This window comes from Coturnix japonica, chromosome 2, assembly GCF_054131305.1.
Source record: "Coturnix japonica strain WE chromosome 2, WE-NBRP24, whole genome shotgun sequence".
NCBI lineage: Eukaryota > Metazoa > Chordata > Aves > Galliformes > Phasianidae > Coturnix > Coturnix japonica.
In genome coordinates this window covers 91,568,258-91,583,230 of record NC_140664.1, presented here as the reverse complement: position 1 = coordinate 91,583,230, position 14,973 = coordinate 91,568,258, and the positions used below count along the sequence as shown (strand labels likewise).

The 14,973-nt window shown below is 37.8% G+C and overlaps 1 protein-coding gene across 24 annotated transcripts in view; it reads right to left on the bottom strand.

Annotated features, from left to right (window-relative positions):
• The window catches only part of FHOD3 (formin homology 2 domain containing 3), a 351,512-nt gene that overhangs the window by 173,880 nt on the left and 162,659 nt on the right, over positions 1 to 14,973 (bottom strand). For all 24 annotated transcript variants that reach the window (XM_015854309.3, XM_085538039.1, XM_085538045.1 and 21 more), the window contains exon 5: positions 4,336 to 4,441. In XM_015854309.3, the coding sequence (XP_015709795.2) occupies positions 4,336 to 4,441 (106 nt within the window). The remainder of the gene's footprint in view (positions 1 to 4,335; positions 4,442 to 14,973) is intronic.

Here is a 14,973-nt window from a genome sequence, read left to right as displayed (position 1 = left end):
TTCTTAAGACATGCCATTTTCCCTCAGAGTCATCTGTGAGGGACAGAGAGGATAGGATCCCATGGACAGAGCCTCTCACATCATGGTGTATGATGAACTCCCTACATCTACCTTACTCAGCCTGTTTATAAAACAACTAATCCTTGATCTGCACAGGATGTTTTTCCTTCTCACTCAACAGCTAAATTAACATAAAACAAAAGACTGCTATAATTCTATCAATTGTTTAATTAACCTGTGCTCAATCATTGCATTTCAGATTTTGAGTTTTCATTCCATGCAAAAAACACATTTCCAAATAATACCCAAAGCACTTTTAAAATTACAGTAAGGTTTATATTAAACTTCATCAAGTGTGAACAATCTTATTTCCTTTCTACCACCACCATTTACTTGTGAAAATCTAGGCAATATCACCTAACTGCATCCTTTTAAATTGGCACAGAAGCATTTACCCTCCACAAAATGAGTGGAGTTCACGTGGATACTCTCAAAGAGAAAAACCAAGAAAGAAAGGAAAAATAAATATATACAAAAAGCAAAATTGTGGGGGAAAAAATATATCCCATAAAAAAGAGTTTCTTCATATCTCTATGATAATGAAAAGTAACAGCAGAAAAGGAAATTTAGGATGAAAAATGAATAAGTAAGAAGGAACAAAAGATATGCCCTAAAGTAGTATTTCAGGAGAATAACTCGCAAGAGAAGTCCTGGCTACTGTTGTTTTGGGGCCTATAGACTATACATTGTCAAAAGGGAATGTTTTTTTGGAAAGGTGCTGTCAAACAATGCTATTTCACAGGATGCAGCAGGAATAAACAGTCACTCTTCAGCATTTGACAAGGAACTGTCCTGATTCCTCGGCATTGCATGCAAAAGACACACTTATCTTCCGTTCGCCCATTAAAGTAACTAAAACTTCTGTGACTCATGTTTAGTCATTTTTTTGGCAGCTCAGTCTGGCTTGAACCTAGTTAGAACTGCTAAGCAGAAAAGCACAGCTAAGAAGCACTGGAGCAAAGCAACACAGACTTTTAGGGGAAAAAAAAGAAAAAAAGCAACCTCAAGAAAAAGTCCCTGAAAATGTGTAACAGCATAAACACCTCCAACATTTACAAATACCCATATTTCCAACCTATTTTCACTGCTAGGCACAAGTTATTTCTTTTGTACATTCAAAATACTTAGTCAGAACCAAAGACAGCAACACTCAGGTGAACCTTGCCGGAACAGGCAACACTGTGGCTAAGGCTGCAATTTGCTGTAAGCCCTGTAAGTTGTGTTAGTGTCATAGGAGGAAAACAGTTAATCAAATGAAGCTCCAGGAGAAATGCAGTCAAGATTTGGGACTACAGAGAAATCCCATCTCTTGACGATCCAAGTTAAACCCAGTGAAAACAGGGAGGATATATTGCACTCCAACAGGAATCACAAGGCCAGGACACCACAGCAGTAAAGCAGAAAAAAACCAAGACAGACTTTTTTTTTTTTTATTTTTTTTATTTTTTTAATTTTAAATCTCTGTAACAAGCATTGTCTATGCTCTTCCAAAAATAATACATCAGAAAAATATCCTTACGTGATGTATTTAATGTTTCTTTTCAGCACTCTCCTCAATGTACTTGGATAAGACTGGCTGGTTATGCTCTATGGTACAAACCTATATGCTAGCTCCTGGAACTGAAAACCAGCTGACAAAATATTGGAGTTGTAACAAGCTTTAGACTTTCTGAAAGACAGTCACAACAAATCTGTTTTCTGAAATAAAAACCATGTCGCATGGAAAAATCCTATCATTGTTGTAGATGCTCAAGATATCTTACCCAGAAGGAAGCTTCAGCTTCACGAATCAGCAAAAGGGGAGGATAGGAGGGAAGACTTGATTTTGGTATTTGGAAGATTGTACCAATCCCTTTTAAGGCATCTTAAAATAAGGATTTTAGTTCAGATGTGACTGATTCTCAGGTACTACTGGATTGTTTTGTCAACGATGAAGCTCAGTGCCCCAGATTTTATCTGATACTGGAAAAGAACAGCTGAAGGGCTATCCAGAGTTCAGACTGTTGAACCACTTGGGTACTCAGGTAAACATCTATCAGGTTCCCTTCAAATTTTCACTATCTGTCTCCAAGGACCTGTTTAAGGGTGAAGACATCACCCAGCCATGCTAGATGAATGCTGAGTGGATGAGGCAGTAAGCCCCTAGACTGAAGAGCAGACTGTTGGTACAGCATACCACCTTTATTTTAAATCACAGAAAGAACTAGGATGGAAGGGAACTTAAAGATCATCTAGTTCTAACCTCATTATATAGGCAGGCTTGTCACCCACTAGTTCTGCCCAGACCACCCCCTACCTGGCCTTGAACACTTTCAGGGATGAGGTATCCACAACTTCTCTGGGCAGCCTGTTCCAGCACCTCATCACTCCCTTAGTGAAGAATTTCCTCCTAACATTTAATCTAAATCTCCACACTTCTAGTTTAAAGACATTTGCCCTTGTCCTAGGCCATGTAAGAAGTCCTCCTGCTTATGAGCTCTTCTCAAGAACTGGAAGGCCACAATGACAGTTCCCCAGAGCCTTTTCTTCTCCAGGCTGAACAAGCCTGGCTCCTTCAACCTTTCTTCATAGGAAAAGTGCTCCAGAATCCCTATGTCCTTCTCTGCATGGCTGCTCTTTCTGAGTTCTTCCAGTTTGTACATGTTTGGGATTGCCCTCACCCAAATACATCACCTTGCACTTGGTCTTGTTGAGCCTCATTAGGTTCACGTGGGTCCACTTTTCAAGCTTGTCCAAGTCTCTTTCTTTGGATGGTGTCCCTTCCTTCTATAACATTAACTTCATTACTCAGCTTTTTATCATCAGCAAACTTGTTGAAGGTGTACTCAATAACACTGTCTACATCACTGATAAAGATGTTGAAGAACACTGGTTCCAAGACAGACCTCTGGGAGTCACAACTCATGACCAACCTCTCCCTGGACACAGAGCCGCCGAAAACAACCCTCTGCCTGTGACCATCCAATTGATTTTTTATCCATTTAATAGTCCGGCCTTCAAACTCATATCTCTTCAATTTAGTGATGAAGATGCGGTGCAGGACTATGTCAAAGTCCTTGCACAAGTGCAGGTAGTTAACATCAGTTGCCCTTCCTTTGTCAACCGATACCATTACTTCATTGCAGAAGGTCACTAGATTGTGAAACTGCGCTGGCTGTCTCAGATGATGTCCTCATTTCACATGTTCTTTAACATCACTTCCAGGAGGATCTTCTCAGGCACAGACATGAGGCTTACTGGTCTATAGTTGCACAGATCTTCTTTTCTACCCTTTTTTTTTTTTTTTTTTTACTTCTGAGTATCTACAAGCTACTATTTGAGTACATTTACATCACTGCTCAACTCCTGACATAGAATACAATTTCTGTTGTACCAATTCACTTTTTTTAAACAACCCCAAAATAGTATTTGCACAGTCTGATCTTCAAATTATTCAAATGAAGCCACATTTACTGTTTGAATCCTAGCTTTCAGTAACTTAGCATTTCTCCTTCTTATGAAATCCCTCTATTTATTTTTGTATTTGCTTTACTCCTCAATTTGTAGATTGAATGTTGGCAGCTTAAGATACCAAAATGACATTTTTAGAGACAGCTATGTACGTCATTCTAAGAAAATTCAAATGAGCAATCCACCACAGTTATGTATCTATTACTGCTCTCTGTTGACTATGAGATCATTCAGTAGTCAGGGTCCCTTGGTATGATGGCTCTCCTCTCACTCATAACCCTTCAAACCACCGAAGAAGTTCTCTTGATTTGTGGCTTGGGTTTCCTTGTTAAAAACTGCAGTTACGTACAGTATGTATACAAGAACACAATACCATAAGTCAGCCTTCTAATTCAGTAAGATATCTTTTCCAGACCATTTCCCAAATTCTATAATCTGTAGTCCTGAGCGCAAAGAACAGAATGTAAACCTCAGATTACCTGTTTAACCAAAATATCAGATAGCTTAAATTGCATCCAGCCAACTAACCATACAACATGACCGTTTCACTGTTTATCCTATATTATGCCTTTTCTTTCATAGAATTAAGGCTTTCCAATATAATCTAAATGAAAAGCTGAACAATTGAGAGAATATCAGTATTTTAATTTTCCTATTTGTCCTAATCAGCAACGTGTGTTAATTTCACCTCAGTTTTCCTGCACAACATTCAAGATCCTGCACCAAAGAGATAAATATGTTTCAAATATGCTGTGAGTCACAGCACACCTCTGAGAGCTGTGCAACAAAAAACAAAAAAACTGTTTCTGGATACATTTATCTTACCTCTCAGGATGTAGTTCTGATAATTCTGGTCTGCCTCTGCTCCTACTTTGATTAGGCAAGTCAGGCCTTCAGCAATAACGAACTCATGAACCAAGTCCTTGTCATCCTATCACAGAAGAATGGAAAAGCCACATTAGAATTCCAAAACCAGAATATAGCTTAACATAACACCAAATGCATTCTTATAACATTGATTTCATCAGATTATTTAAGTGAGTTTATATGAAAGACATTACATAAAAGATGTTATAAAACCAAATACTTGATACAAACAGATAAAAGCCATATTTTTACCTTTATGTTGACTATGGAAGTTTAATATCAGGAAAGTATTTGAGTTTGGATTTTTTCCATTAAAGGCTTGCAAACATTCTGCCTGATATAATATCTTCATATTTCATAAACAGACATCCCTAAACTCTTAGAATGTCAGTATTAGTATGAGAAAGTCATTTCTATGCCTTAGCATGATTCCAGTTTCTGTATTTCAAGTGTGTACAACAAAATTTTTAAGACTGGTTTTTACTGCAAAGTAACATTGCTCTGTGACAGTCAATATATTTAGAATGGGAAATTATAGTGTTAAACATAAGAATGCCAGTAGACAATATTCCCACATTTTGATGGAAAACTAAGTGAAAGAGTGAAATAAAATACTCCTTAGTGCAGCAGAATGACAGTATATTCCTTGCTGGGAACTACATGCAGAAAATGATGCCAAGGAACTACAGAGCACGGTATCTATTGCTTTGCTTTCTCATCTTACTGAAGCTCATGGAGACAAACAGAAGACTATTAAAAACTTGATTAAATAGTATTTAATGATTTTGCTACACAAACTAAGCAGGAAAAAAAATGAAACAGAGCTACTCTTAGGACAAAATCATCACTGCTGCTCATTCACACTGTCTTTGGATTATTCTTAATACATGCTTTTTCACAGACAAAAGTGCATTCAATAGAAATTTCATCTTTCCAATAATGCAGTTCTAAGAAACCAAGATCCAAACAGTACCTTCATTTAGAGTGATTTCTGAAGTAGCTGCATATCCTTTGAAAACTGCCAAATAAACTAAAATAAACAGGTCCCTCTGTAAGAGACCCAAGCGCCCAATTTAGCAGACATGAGAAATGTCCTCTACCTATCCATTTGCCAAACTCAAAACAGTGGTACCACTAGCATAGTAAAGAAAGTGTATGCAGACAATCTACTTGTTAACCCAGAAGGCACTAATCATATTCTGATTTTCTTGGTTTTATGTAATGGTATTTAAATGTGCACACAAAGATCCCCTCCATTGCAACAGCGGTGAATCAATTTCTTTTGCCTTCCCTGCACAGAGCAGCCAAATGAAGTGCTTGCGCTGAGCATAGAAGGAGCTCTCCCCCACAAGGCAGAAATCCCTTCAGCCAATGCACCAACCTAATCAGCATGTCCTGATGCACAGGGTGAGACCCATGAAAGAACACAGTCACAGGCCTGTGGCTGTTCCCTCATAGACACAGGTCCACCTTGCCAAATGCCACCACAAAGAGGACTGAACTCTTCATATTAAAGCAATTAGTCCCATGTAAATCTGTGTGGCAAGTGATGCCAAAATTCACAAGGCAAGCTTCTAGAACAACATTTTACAACTGGAGCCCTGCTAAAATACAAGCTCCAATACAAAAAAGATCCAGACTTTCTGCAGATGAAAGCCATACTTCAGGTCTGTCCCATCAAAAATGATGTACTTGATTTCAAACTAAGCAAAAACAAATAACTAAATCTGCAATTAGGCAGTGTGCTGATCCAAACCACACTCAGCCAGTGCAATGGAGAGACCCTGCAAGATGGTGGGGAGGCATGGCCATGCCCAGGGCAGCCCAGAGGGCTCTGCACCTCCTCAGGGCCAGGACACTGCTCCTTTCCATAAATCCCTTTGCATAAGTTGCTTTTACTCAAAGAAACCAGAGCAATGTCCAGTTCTCCTAGAATTCTGAAACTGATTTCTCAGAAAACTCAAGAGAGAAGAACATTTCCCTGGAATCTGTTGGCTAAGCTCAAAGTACAGTACATTAAGGGCTCAGATACACTAAAAGCGCCCCACAGAAATTCAACTAGGACTTTGTCTGACATTCACAGACCTTGGAAAGTAAGTTACATTGTATGCCAAAGTCAATGGCTAAACATTCTGTACTACTGAACTAAAGAGAGAATGTGCCAAATTCCTCCCATATAGAGTAGGTGGTGGTGGGAGCAAGGGCAAGGGACAGAAAGAGAAAATCCATTCTGCATAAGTTTTTCTTGCAAACCTAGTGACAAATATATGCATATATATATATATATATATTTAAATAATCCTGATGTCTAATTTAAGAGAAGCAAGAGATACAACAATAGATAATACTGACTGAAATAACTACAATGACTAATGCAGCTGCTAATGCAACACCAGTGAGGAGCAAACTTCCTTAAATAAACTTCATAGAAAGTTTAGCAGACATTCTGATTTTGCATCAAATTCTGAATATTGTGCTGGCATATTCCTGTGTTGAGGTAAAAAACTAACAAACAAATCACAGAATTGCTCAGGATGAAAAAGATCTTAAAGATCATCAAGTCCAACTGCAACCTAACCATACTACCTTAATTCTAGCAACCTCCGTTAATCACGTAACAAACAAATAAGAAACAACCTCCAGGACTGACTCAAAATCAAATAAACAAAACTGGAAAAAGTGTGAAGAAGGAATAACTGTGTTCTGTAGGCTCTGGTATTTGCTAACAAACCAAACGTTTTGGAAATTTAAAAAGAAAAAAAGAAAAGAAAAGAAAAAAGAAAAAAAAAAAAGTTATTCAGAAGATATTGAAGAAATTATCCCTACACTACAGAAGTTAGAAGTAATCTGGCTGTAAAGAACTCCAGATCAAAACGGAGAAGGAAAGAAGATTTTAACAGCAAATTAAGGGCTGTTGACAAACTATGAAAGTAAACCTGAAATAGCCTTTACAACTTTAAGATGTTTTCCAAAATCTAAAAATTGGGAAAAATCAGCCTTTATTTCCCAAAATACTTTGTACTGCAGATCTGTTTTTTGTTGGTGAAAATGGTGAGATTTGCCTTCTGGAACTTTTTCAAAGCAGCCAAGGGGAGGAAACTGCTGCAACATAGAGTTGTCCCTGACTGAAATGAGATATATTGCAGGAGAACTGCAGAGGAAATGAAGGGGATGAGGGACTTTAACCAGACTGCTTTTGGAAAGCAATGAATAAACAAATCAAACCTGAATTAAAAAAGGCTTTTAAGGTACTTCTCCTCTCCCAAATAAAAGGGAAAAAGAAGGTGTAATGAAGCGGAATACAAACACATCATGCTCCAGACATAAATCTGAACTCAGCACATTATCTATCCCATCATGTATATATGACGAGAGGAAAGAAGCAAACATCTGGAATGTGCACAGAAAGATGAAAAGGAATCCAGACCCATATATTCTAAATTGAAAGAAGAATGTTTACATCAATTTTGTTCTAAGATAATCTTTTCAGACCCATTAACTCACTGACTTGCCAAGTTAGGTGACCTCAAGAGGAAAGGCTACTCTCTACAGCCGTAAGAGGTTCAGGTTTCCAGGAAGGGAACATTCATTGCACAGAATATATAGCATGTGTGACACCGATATGCACAAGTAGCTGCCACATGTGTGTGATAACAGCTAAAAGGAGGCTGAGAAAGGTTGTCATTTGGGATGGAAATGGACTCCTCCACTAATATCACAAAAATTTATGAGCCCTTTATCAGTAGGTATTAGAGCACTGATGAGAAAAGCAGCAAAACACAGCTAAAGCTCTCTAGGCTTCCCGTTAAGCTCCCGCAGCCATAAAGATTGTTCAGCGACACAGAGACAAGCTACTTACAGTCTTTATGAAAAAGACTTTATTGATGGCCTCATCAAAGAAATATATTTTATGAATTCAGTCACAGACTTTGAATGAATCATGTCCTCTCTTTGTTTAGGCATCTTAGGTGGATGAGAAAAAACAAGACAATATATGCTGCTTTGTAATAGAACTCTGTTTTAGACTAGGATATGATGAAAAAGACATTCAGTATAGTCAGACTGCTGAGTTTAAAGCTTGGTTATTGAGCCATGTCTGAAAAATGCACAAATTGTACTTTCACCTGCACAACAGTCTTGCTCTTCAAGAAACCCTGCAAACAAACCCTATGTGAAGCAGTATCCAGCATGCTCAGGTGTCACTAGTGCAAAGAAGTGTAGCCAAGATTCCCCTCTGTCCCACTAGTTCTCCTGTCTATGCTCCACCAGATACATGTCTAAGGCAGTTTTGTGGGGTCTTATCTGAAGATGGGGAGACTTCTTTTTTTTTCAAGGAACAGCACCTTGCAAGAACACACTTTATCTGACGCTCAGTGTACACATGAATAAACAAGTTGTTTACATAATGCTAAAGATAAACCCTTCTGAAGTCTGCTATATTTCCTGGGGTCACATGCTGGAAAAAATTTACACAAAGCATCATTATTTTCCTGCCACAAAAAAGTTGCTTCACTTTCTAATGAGAATCAAGATGACAATACAGTTTCTCAACAGGATTTTTTTTTTAAACTTATTTTAGGTTTAGCTAACAACAACTGCTGAAAGCTCTGTTCCAAGTATTTGGGGAAACTGGATTAATAACTGAATATTCACATTTGGATACGCACATGCATATTTCCTCTTTACATGGCTAGCAGCTGTGCGATGCACTTCATCTGATGAATTATATCAAGATGCTTGCATGTGAGATATTTACTGAAGAGAACATCATTTTTATTTATTTTTTTCCTTCTTTTCATAAGCTCCATTGTTTTAGGTCACTTGAGCATTTTAACATTTAATCCTTAATTCTCTCCTGTGTCTGCTACAAAGTAAGACACTGTCCATTTTATAAAGTTCACTTATATAAATAAGGAGTTGTGGATCTCCCCAGCCTGTGCTCTCCACACAACATGTTCTTTAGCGAGCCAGCAATCATGTTATCTACTGACTGAACTTTCCAAAAAGCAAATGTTGCAATAATCCAGCGTAGAAATGACTACATACTGGCCACATCCACAAGAATCTTCTTGCTAAGCACAAGCAGGAAAAGAAAGAAACACTGACTATTGGCATACAGGAAGGGACTGCTTTCACACAAGGAATGAAACAAGAGTTCTTGCACTTCACCCTCTGAAGAGGACCTTCCCTCACTGCTTCTCATCCCACACAATCCCTATGAAAAGAGATTTAAGCTCTGATTCCTTTGGCTAGCTTTGATTTGGCCTCTAGACTGAAAAACACAACTTCTTAACGCATTCACAGTTCACACTGGGATAACTCATGTAGGCAAGAGGTTAATATTGCCAATTCAGTGTGCAACATAAAGAGAAATTTAAGCCCTACCTGCTTTAAAGAGGAGAAGCATCCTCCTCCACACCCCGAAACCTTGTGGGGAGGATGCTGGCAGTGTACTAACACACAGCCTGATCATCATTCTCCTTCCAGGAATATATGTTGCATAGCAAGTGAGCAAAATTGAGACAGAGACCCAGGATGATTCTGCTCAATGTGGGGGAAAAAAAAAAAAAAAAAAAAAAAAAAAAGCAAGAAAAAATAGATGGGTCACTAAAATACAGCCAACTCACAGAAACTCCTTCCAAAAATGTAAATAACATAGACTCTTTAAGAAGTATTTTTCTGTTGTTGTTATTTTTTAAGTCTCCTATAAAGTCAAGATAGGATCACAAAGTTGAGCTTATTTTAGGAGGATTAAAGGTTAGGGATTAGGCTTTATTCACTGGGGGATGTAAATCAGTAGCAGGGGGACAGCAGTTGACTAGTGAGGAAAGGGAGGAAGAAGGCAGGTCAAAGAGCAAAGCATGCACCACTGCAGGCATTTGCTTGTATATATCTCAAATGACAATGCCTCCAAACCTCTACCACACAAAAGTAAGATGCATCAGCCGTTATACTCAAAAAGCCTCCTAGCTAACAAGCAAGTAAATGCAGAAATGTAAAATCTGGATTTTTGTTCAAAATACTATCAATGAAAGTCAGAACTGCCATCTACCTCTTGTATTCCTAGTATTGCAGAGAGAACAGAAAATTCCAGGTCTTTTCCTAAGCATTCCTTTGGTTCTGGAAATCCCTCTAAAATATGCAAAACAACAACAACCCAACCCACAGCTAGTCCCTAACCTGACAACACCTAGCAGTACTTGGAATGTGAGAGCACAAAGCTATGACCTGAACTCGCTCCCACTACCTGAGAGCTTCACGTACATAAGCTCTTCGTATAATTTAAAATATGTATATTTAAAAAATGCTCTCCCCCAGTAGCAATAGATAATGAATAGCTAGTTCCTCTTGGCCCTTCTTTCAGCTGCTTAGCTAGCAACACGACCCCAGAGCCTACATTAGGATATATAAATACATAAATATATATATACCACAATGAAGTACCCACAAGAATATTTTTAACTACTACTATCTGCCTTGAACAAGCATAGCATCTGCTAAAGTCACCAGCAAAATAATTACTCCCACTGACAAGACTACAGACAAGACTACAGTAATGGAGTAATAGAACAGTTATGCTGAGCTCTATTAGAAACAGAAATCCCATGCCATTTCTGGAGTCCAGCTTTTTTATTGGCTAAGCAACAGGTTGCATTTTATAGATCAAGACTGGCTTGCAATGTTTGCAGTTAGAAAAGCCCATTTTGGCTTGAAAACTGAGTAAACATGGGCAGGAATTGATTGAAAGTGCATAGAATGCCAAGATTTAATTTACAGTTATTTTCCCACACTTTAAAGTTCTGCTCTTTGGACTCTAAAATCATCGATATAATTAAAATATTAGAATGCCAGTCCAGAAGTGCCTGATATCATCTAATTCAATAGTCTCTGTTTATTTCAGTCCATTTTAAGAGCTAAGTCACATACTGTGAACAAATCTGAAAAGAGATCATCCAGAACACATACGCACACATGCACACATATTTATACAAATACATCCACGAACGTGAGTTCTCTGAGTACCTCCAGATTGCATCACCATTTAAACTTCAATTACTCAAGCATCTACAATGCAATTCTATACATGGTTCAGTCGGTGCTCGAGCAGGAAAGGCTTGTATTAAACCACTGAACTTCTGCTCAGAGTAAGTGTCCTACTTTTAAAGCATAAAGAAAGCACAGCTCCCAGTCAGCCAGAAGAAGGGTCCTCTCTTTCACTCTGATCCTTTGTAACTTAGGGGCAAAGAAAAGGTTTTAATAGTTACTATTACTTAAAAAATTAAAACACATGAAAACTAGAAGAAAATATTAAAAGAGCAGGGAAGAAAATGGTCTTTAATGTTCAGACTTTTCTGATATTTAATTGGTCTGTAAGAAAGATACAATTGGAACTTATTCATAGAAGGAAACAAAAAAAAAATAGTGACACATGTTCATTGGATGTAACTGAGAATTACAAAGGATCATTCATATGCTAAGTTGATAAAAGATAATTTAAATTTTAAGGAGAGATGGGTGCTTTGTTTACGAGGCAAAGTTTTTCCCATACTACATTTATGTTCATGCTTAGTATTCTCACTTCTTCAATTATAAAATCAAATTATTGTGGTGTTGCCTGTTCTTTACCATTATCTCCAAAATGTTCTTTCCCTTTACTCTGAAGGAAGTGTTTTGTTTCTTCAGTGACTTTGGTCTTCAGTTTCACTACTTTTACATGACCTGACCATTTCATGCATCAGATGAGGGAGATGCAGACAGATTGTCAACTTGCTGTGACACTATAATGCTTCCTTTTAGGGCTTTCACTACATAACACGGAAGATGCAAGATGCCATGTTTATATGAGAAAGAGCCCAGAATTACCATCTAGTTCTACCACTTCTAAAGCTGTACTGCCTGTTTCAGCTGTACACATCATTGCAGTGATGCAGTCCCTCTTTCAGAGGGAACTCAGCTGTACTAATTCTTCAAATAGACTCAAAGAAGAACTTTGAAAAGAAACTCTAATGCTATTTCACTAAGCTGAATTTATTACAAATTTATTACAAATAAATTTGCTGTTTTAAATATTTATTATGCTGTTAACAAAGATGTAGATAACTATGGAATCTGTTTTCCCAAATACCAGTATTTCCCTGCAAGTGCAAGAAGTGAGCACAAATCACACCTCAGTATCAGATTAATTTACGTAATTATTAGTCAGAAAAACCTGGTTTGCTCCCCCAAAGACAAGCTATAGTTATCCCACCGTAGCTTGAAATGAACACCAAAAAAATGTACTGCTGTGGCTGCCTCCATTTCTTTTTTCCTTTCCACATATGTACTCTACTAGATAAAACATACATTGAAATTATCAGTTTTATCAATCAAGCCACTGACTTGATGGAGACCAAATTCCATCCTTTGCACCTTGAATGGACAGAATATACATCAATAGACTGTGTTCTGCTCCCCATCCCCCCTTAATACTAGAACTAAAAAACACTAGAAAAGCCATCTAGAGAAGACCCTATCAAACCTTTGATGGCATCTAAGTATCAGATTAAACAACATTTCTTGCATTATGCTACTTACCTGAGGAAGTAGTTAGGTAGCAGAGGTTTATCTCTTTTGTGACTTAATCAAGAACCCATCCAAATGGGGAAGGTGGCAGTTTGCCTTACAAGTGATGACAGAAGCCCCTAAATCAAGTCCTGCACAGCTTCAGACCCTGAGGAATCATCAGTCATCTCACAGGAATGGAAGGAGCAGCCTCCTTCCTGGAGATCAATGAAGCAAACACAGAAAACTCCTTCTGCTAAACTAAGAATGATTGATGACTTCTTAGCAGAAGTGTGTGACATTTGATTTCACTCCCTGATAAGATTATGTCTATCCAAACATCTTTTAGTTAATGTTTTCAAGGCCCCTACATAGCTGTTCTTTGTAACATTTTACACAAAGCTCAATTGTGCAATGATTAATGAATTTTTTAACAATAGAAGAAAATTCTGCAAGGGAATTTTGCAACAGTGTCATCCAATATTCTAATCACAGCACAAAAGGGCTCCGCAAGGAAGGCAGTGGGAGATCTCCCACATTTGTTGAATGATACTTAGTGGGGAAAAAAACGTCCTAAAAGAAAATAGGCTTTTCTTCCTTAATACTGATAAATACATCTTTTAAAGTTTGCATTCCAGAAAAGATAATGCACTGATTGATTAAAAATACTTCCCAGAACATTAGGAAGGCATGCAGACTTACGCATGACTATAGATTTCCATCTAATTGAAACATGATTTGTACTTTTCTTATTTCTCTCACATCACATTTTTATCCATCTTATTCATACTTCAAAATTACACAAGTCAACATGATTTGAAGCTATGCTTTCTTCTTTAGTATCACGTAAATTGGACAGTACAGTTTAAAATTATAGTATTTGAATTCTATTTTTCTGATTTTAAGACTGTTTAAGAAAATCATGTACTGCAGAGTTTTTAGGTCCTGATTTTATGTAGGTTCCTCCAAAAGCAATGCCTACTATTTCTATGGAAACTACAATAAAGAGCACAATAACACTGTTAGATAGAGTGAATTCTCAGCTACAAAACACTATTTTTCAACACAGTCAGCACAACTAGCTATGCATTTTAGTCAGTGATGAACAAGAGTCCTCATGCCACACCTGTAAATAACTGCAGCAGTGGAAGAGATCCACTGTTCCTGTTGCCACTGCTGAAATGCACCACTCACCACCTCACTGTTGCCACATCCACTGGTTAGTTTCCATAAATGTTCATTAAGTGTCAGTGAATGCCAGTGGGTGACATATTTTCCACACGGAGGAATTCAATGTCACACCTTTGCTTCATACACACTTCTGTATCAGACATCATTTTGCCAGGTTGCCCCTCTGCTCCCATCTGTCACACAGCAACAAAATTTAATGGGATACTGCTGGGAGGCTCAATCTCTACCTCCATATCATCATCTGCCTCTGACATTGCAGGCTGACATAATAAAACAGGAAGCATGACTTTTGGAGCAGTTCTTGTATAAGTACCATGTTTGGGTTCTGTCCTTGTATGCCTTTGGGACTTTTTTCTTTGTTTGTTTGTTTGTTTTGCACAAAAGTTCACAAATCTCTGATAATCTCAGAAATATGTCAGAAAATACATCCAGAGTGAGTTAAACTGCAGTCCAACAGATTGTCAGTAAGATCTGTATGGGTATATACACATGGTGTATGCACACATGCACACTTAGTTATTTTAAAGTCAAGTGCTCCCACAGTACAAACATTACTTTCCTTGCTTGTGGAGCAATGAAAAGTGTATTGGCAAGTCAGACGAATAATACTAGAGTGCAGTCCAGCAAAAGATCACAGCTATGACTATATTAGCCCTTCAGAATGAATTACAACAACTGAATAACATTTCTGTCAAGGAAGAACACTCCTTACACCTTTTATCATTTTGCCAAAAACAGCTCACCATAAGAAACCAAACAGAAATTCCAGGTCTGTACTAGCCAAATGAATCTTTCATTTAACATTTCAAACAAAGGCCCTGCTTTTGCCAAACATTGTTAAGCTTTGCTGAGGCTGTGCATGAA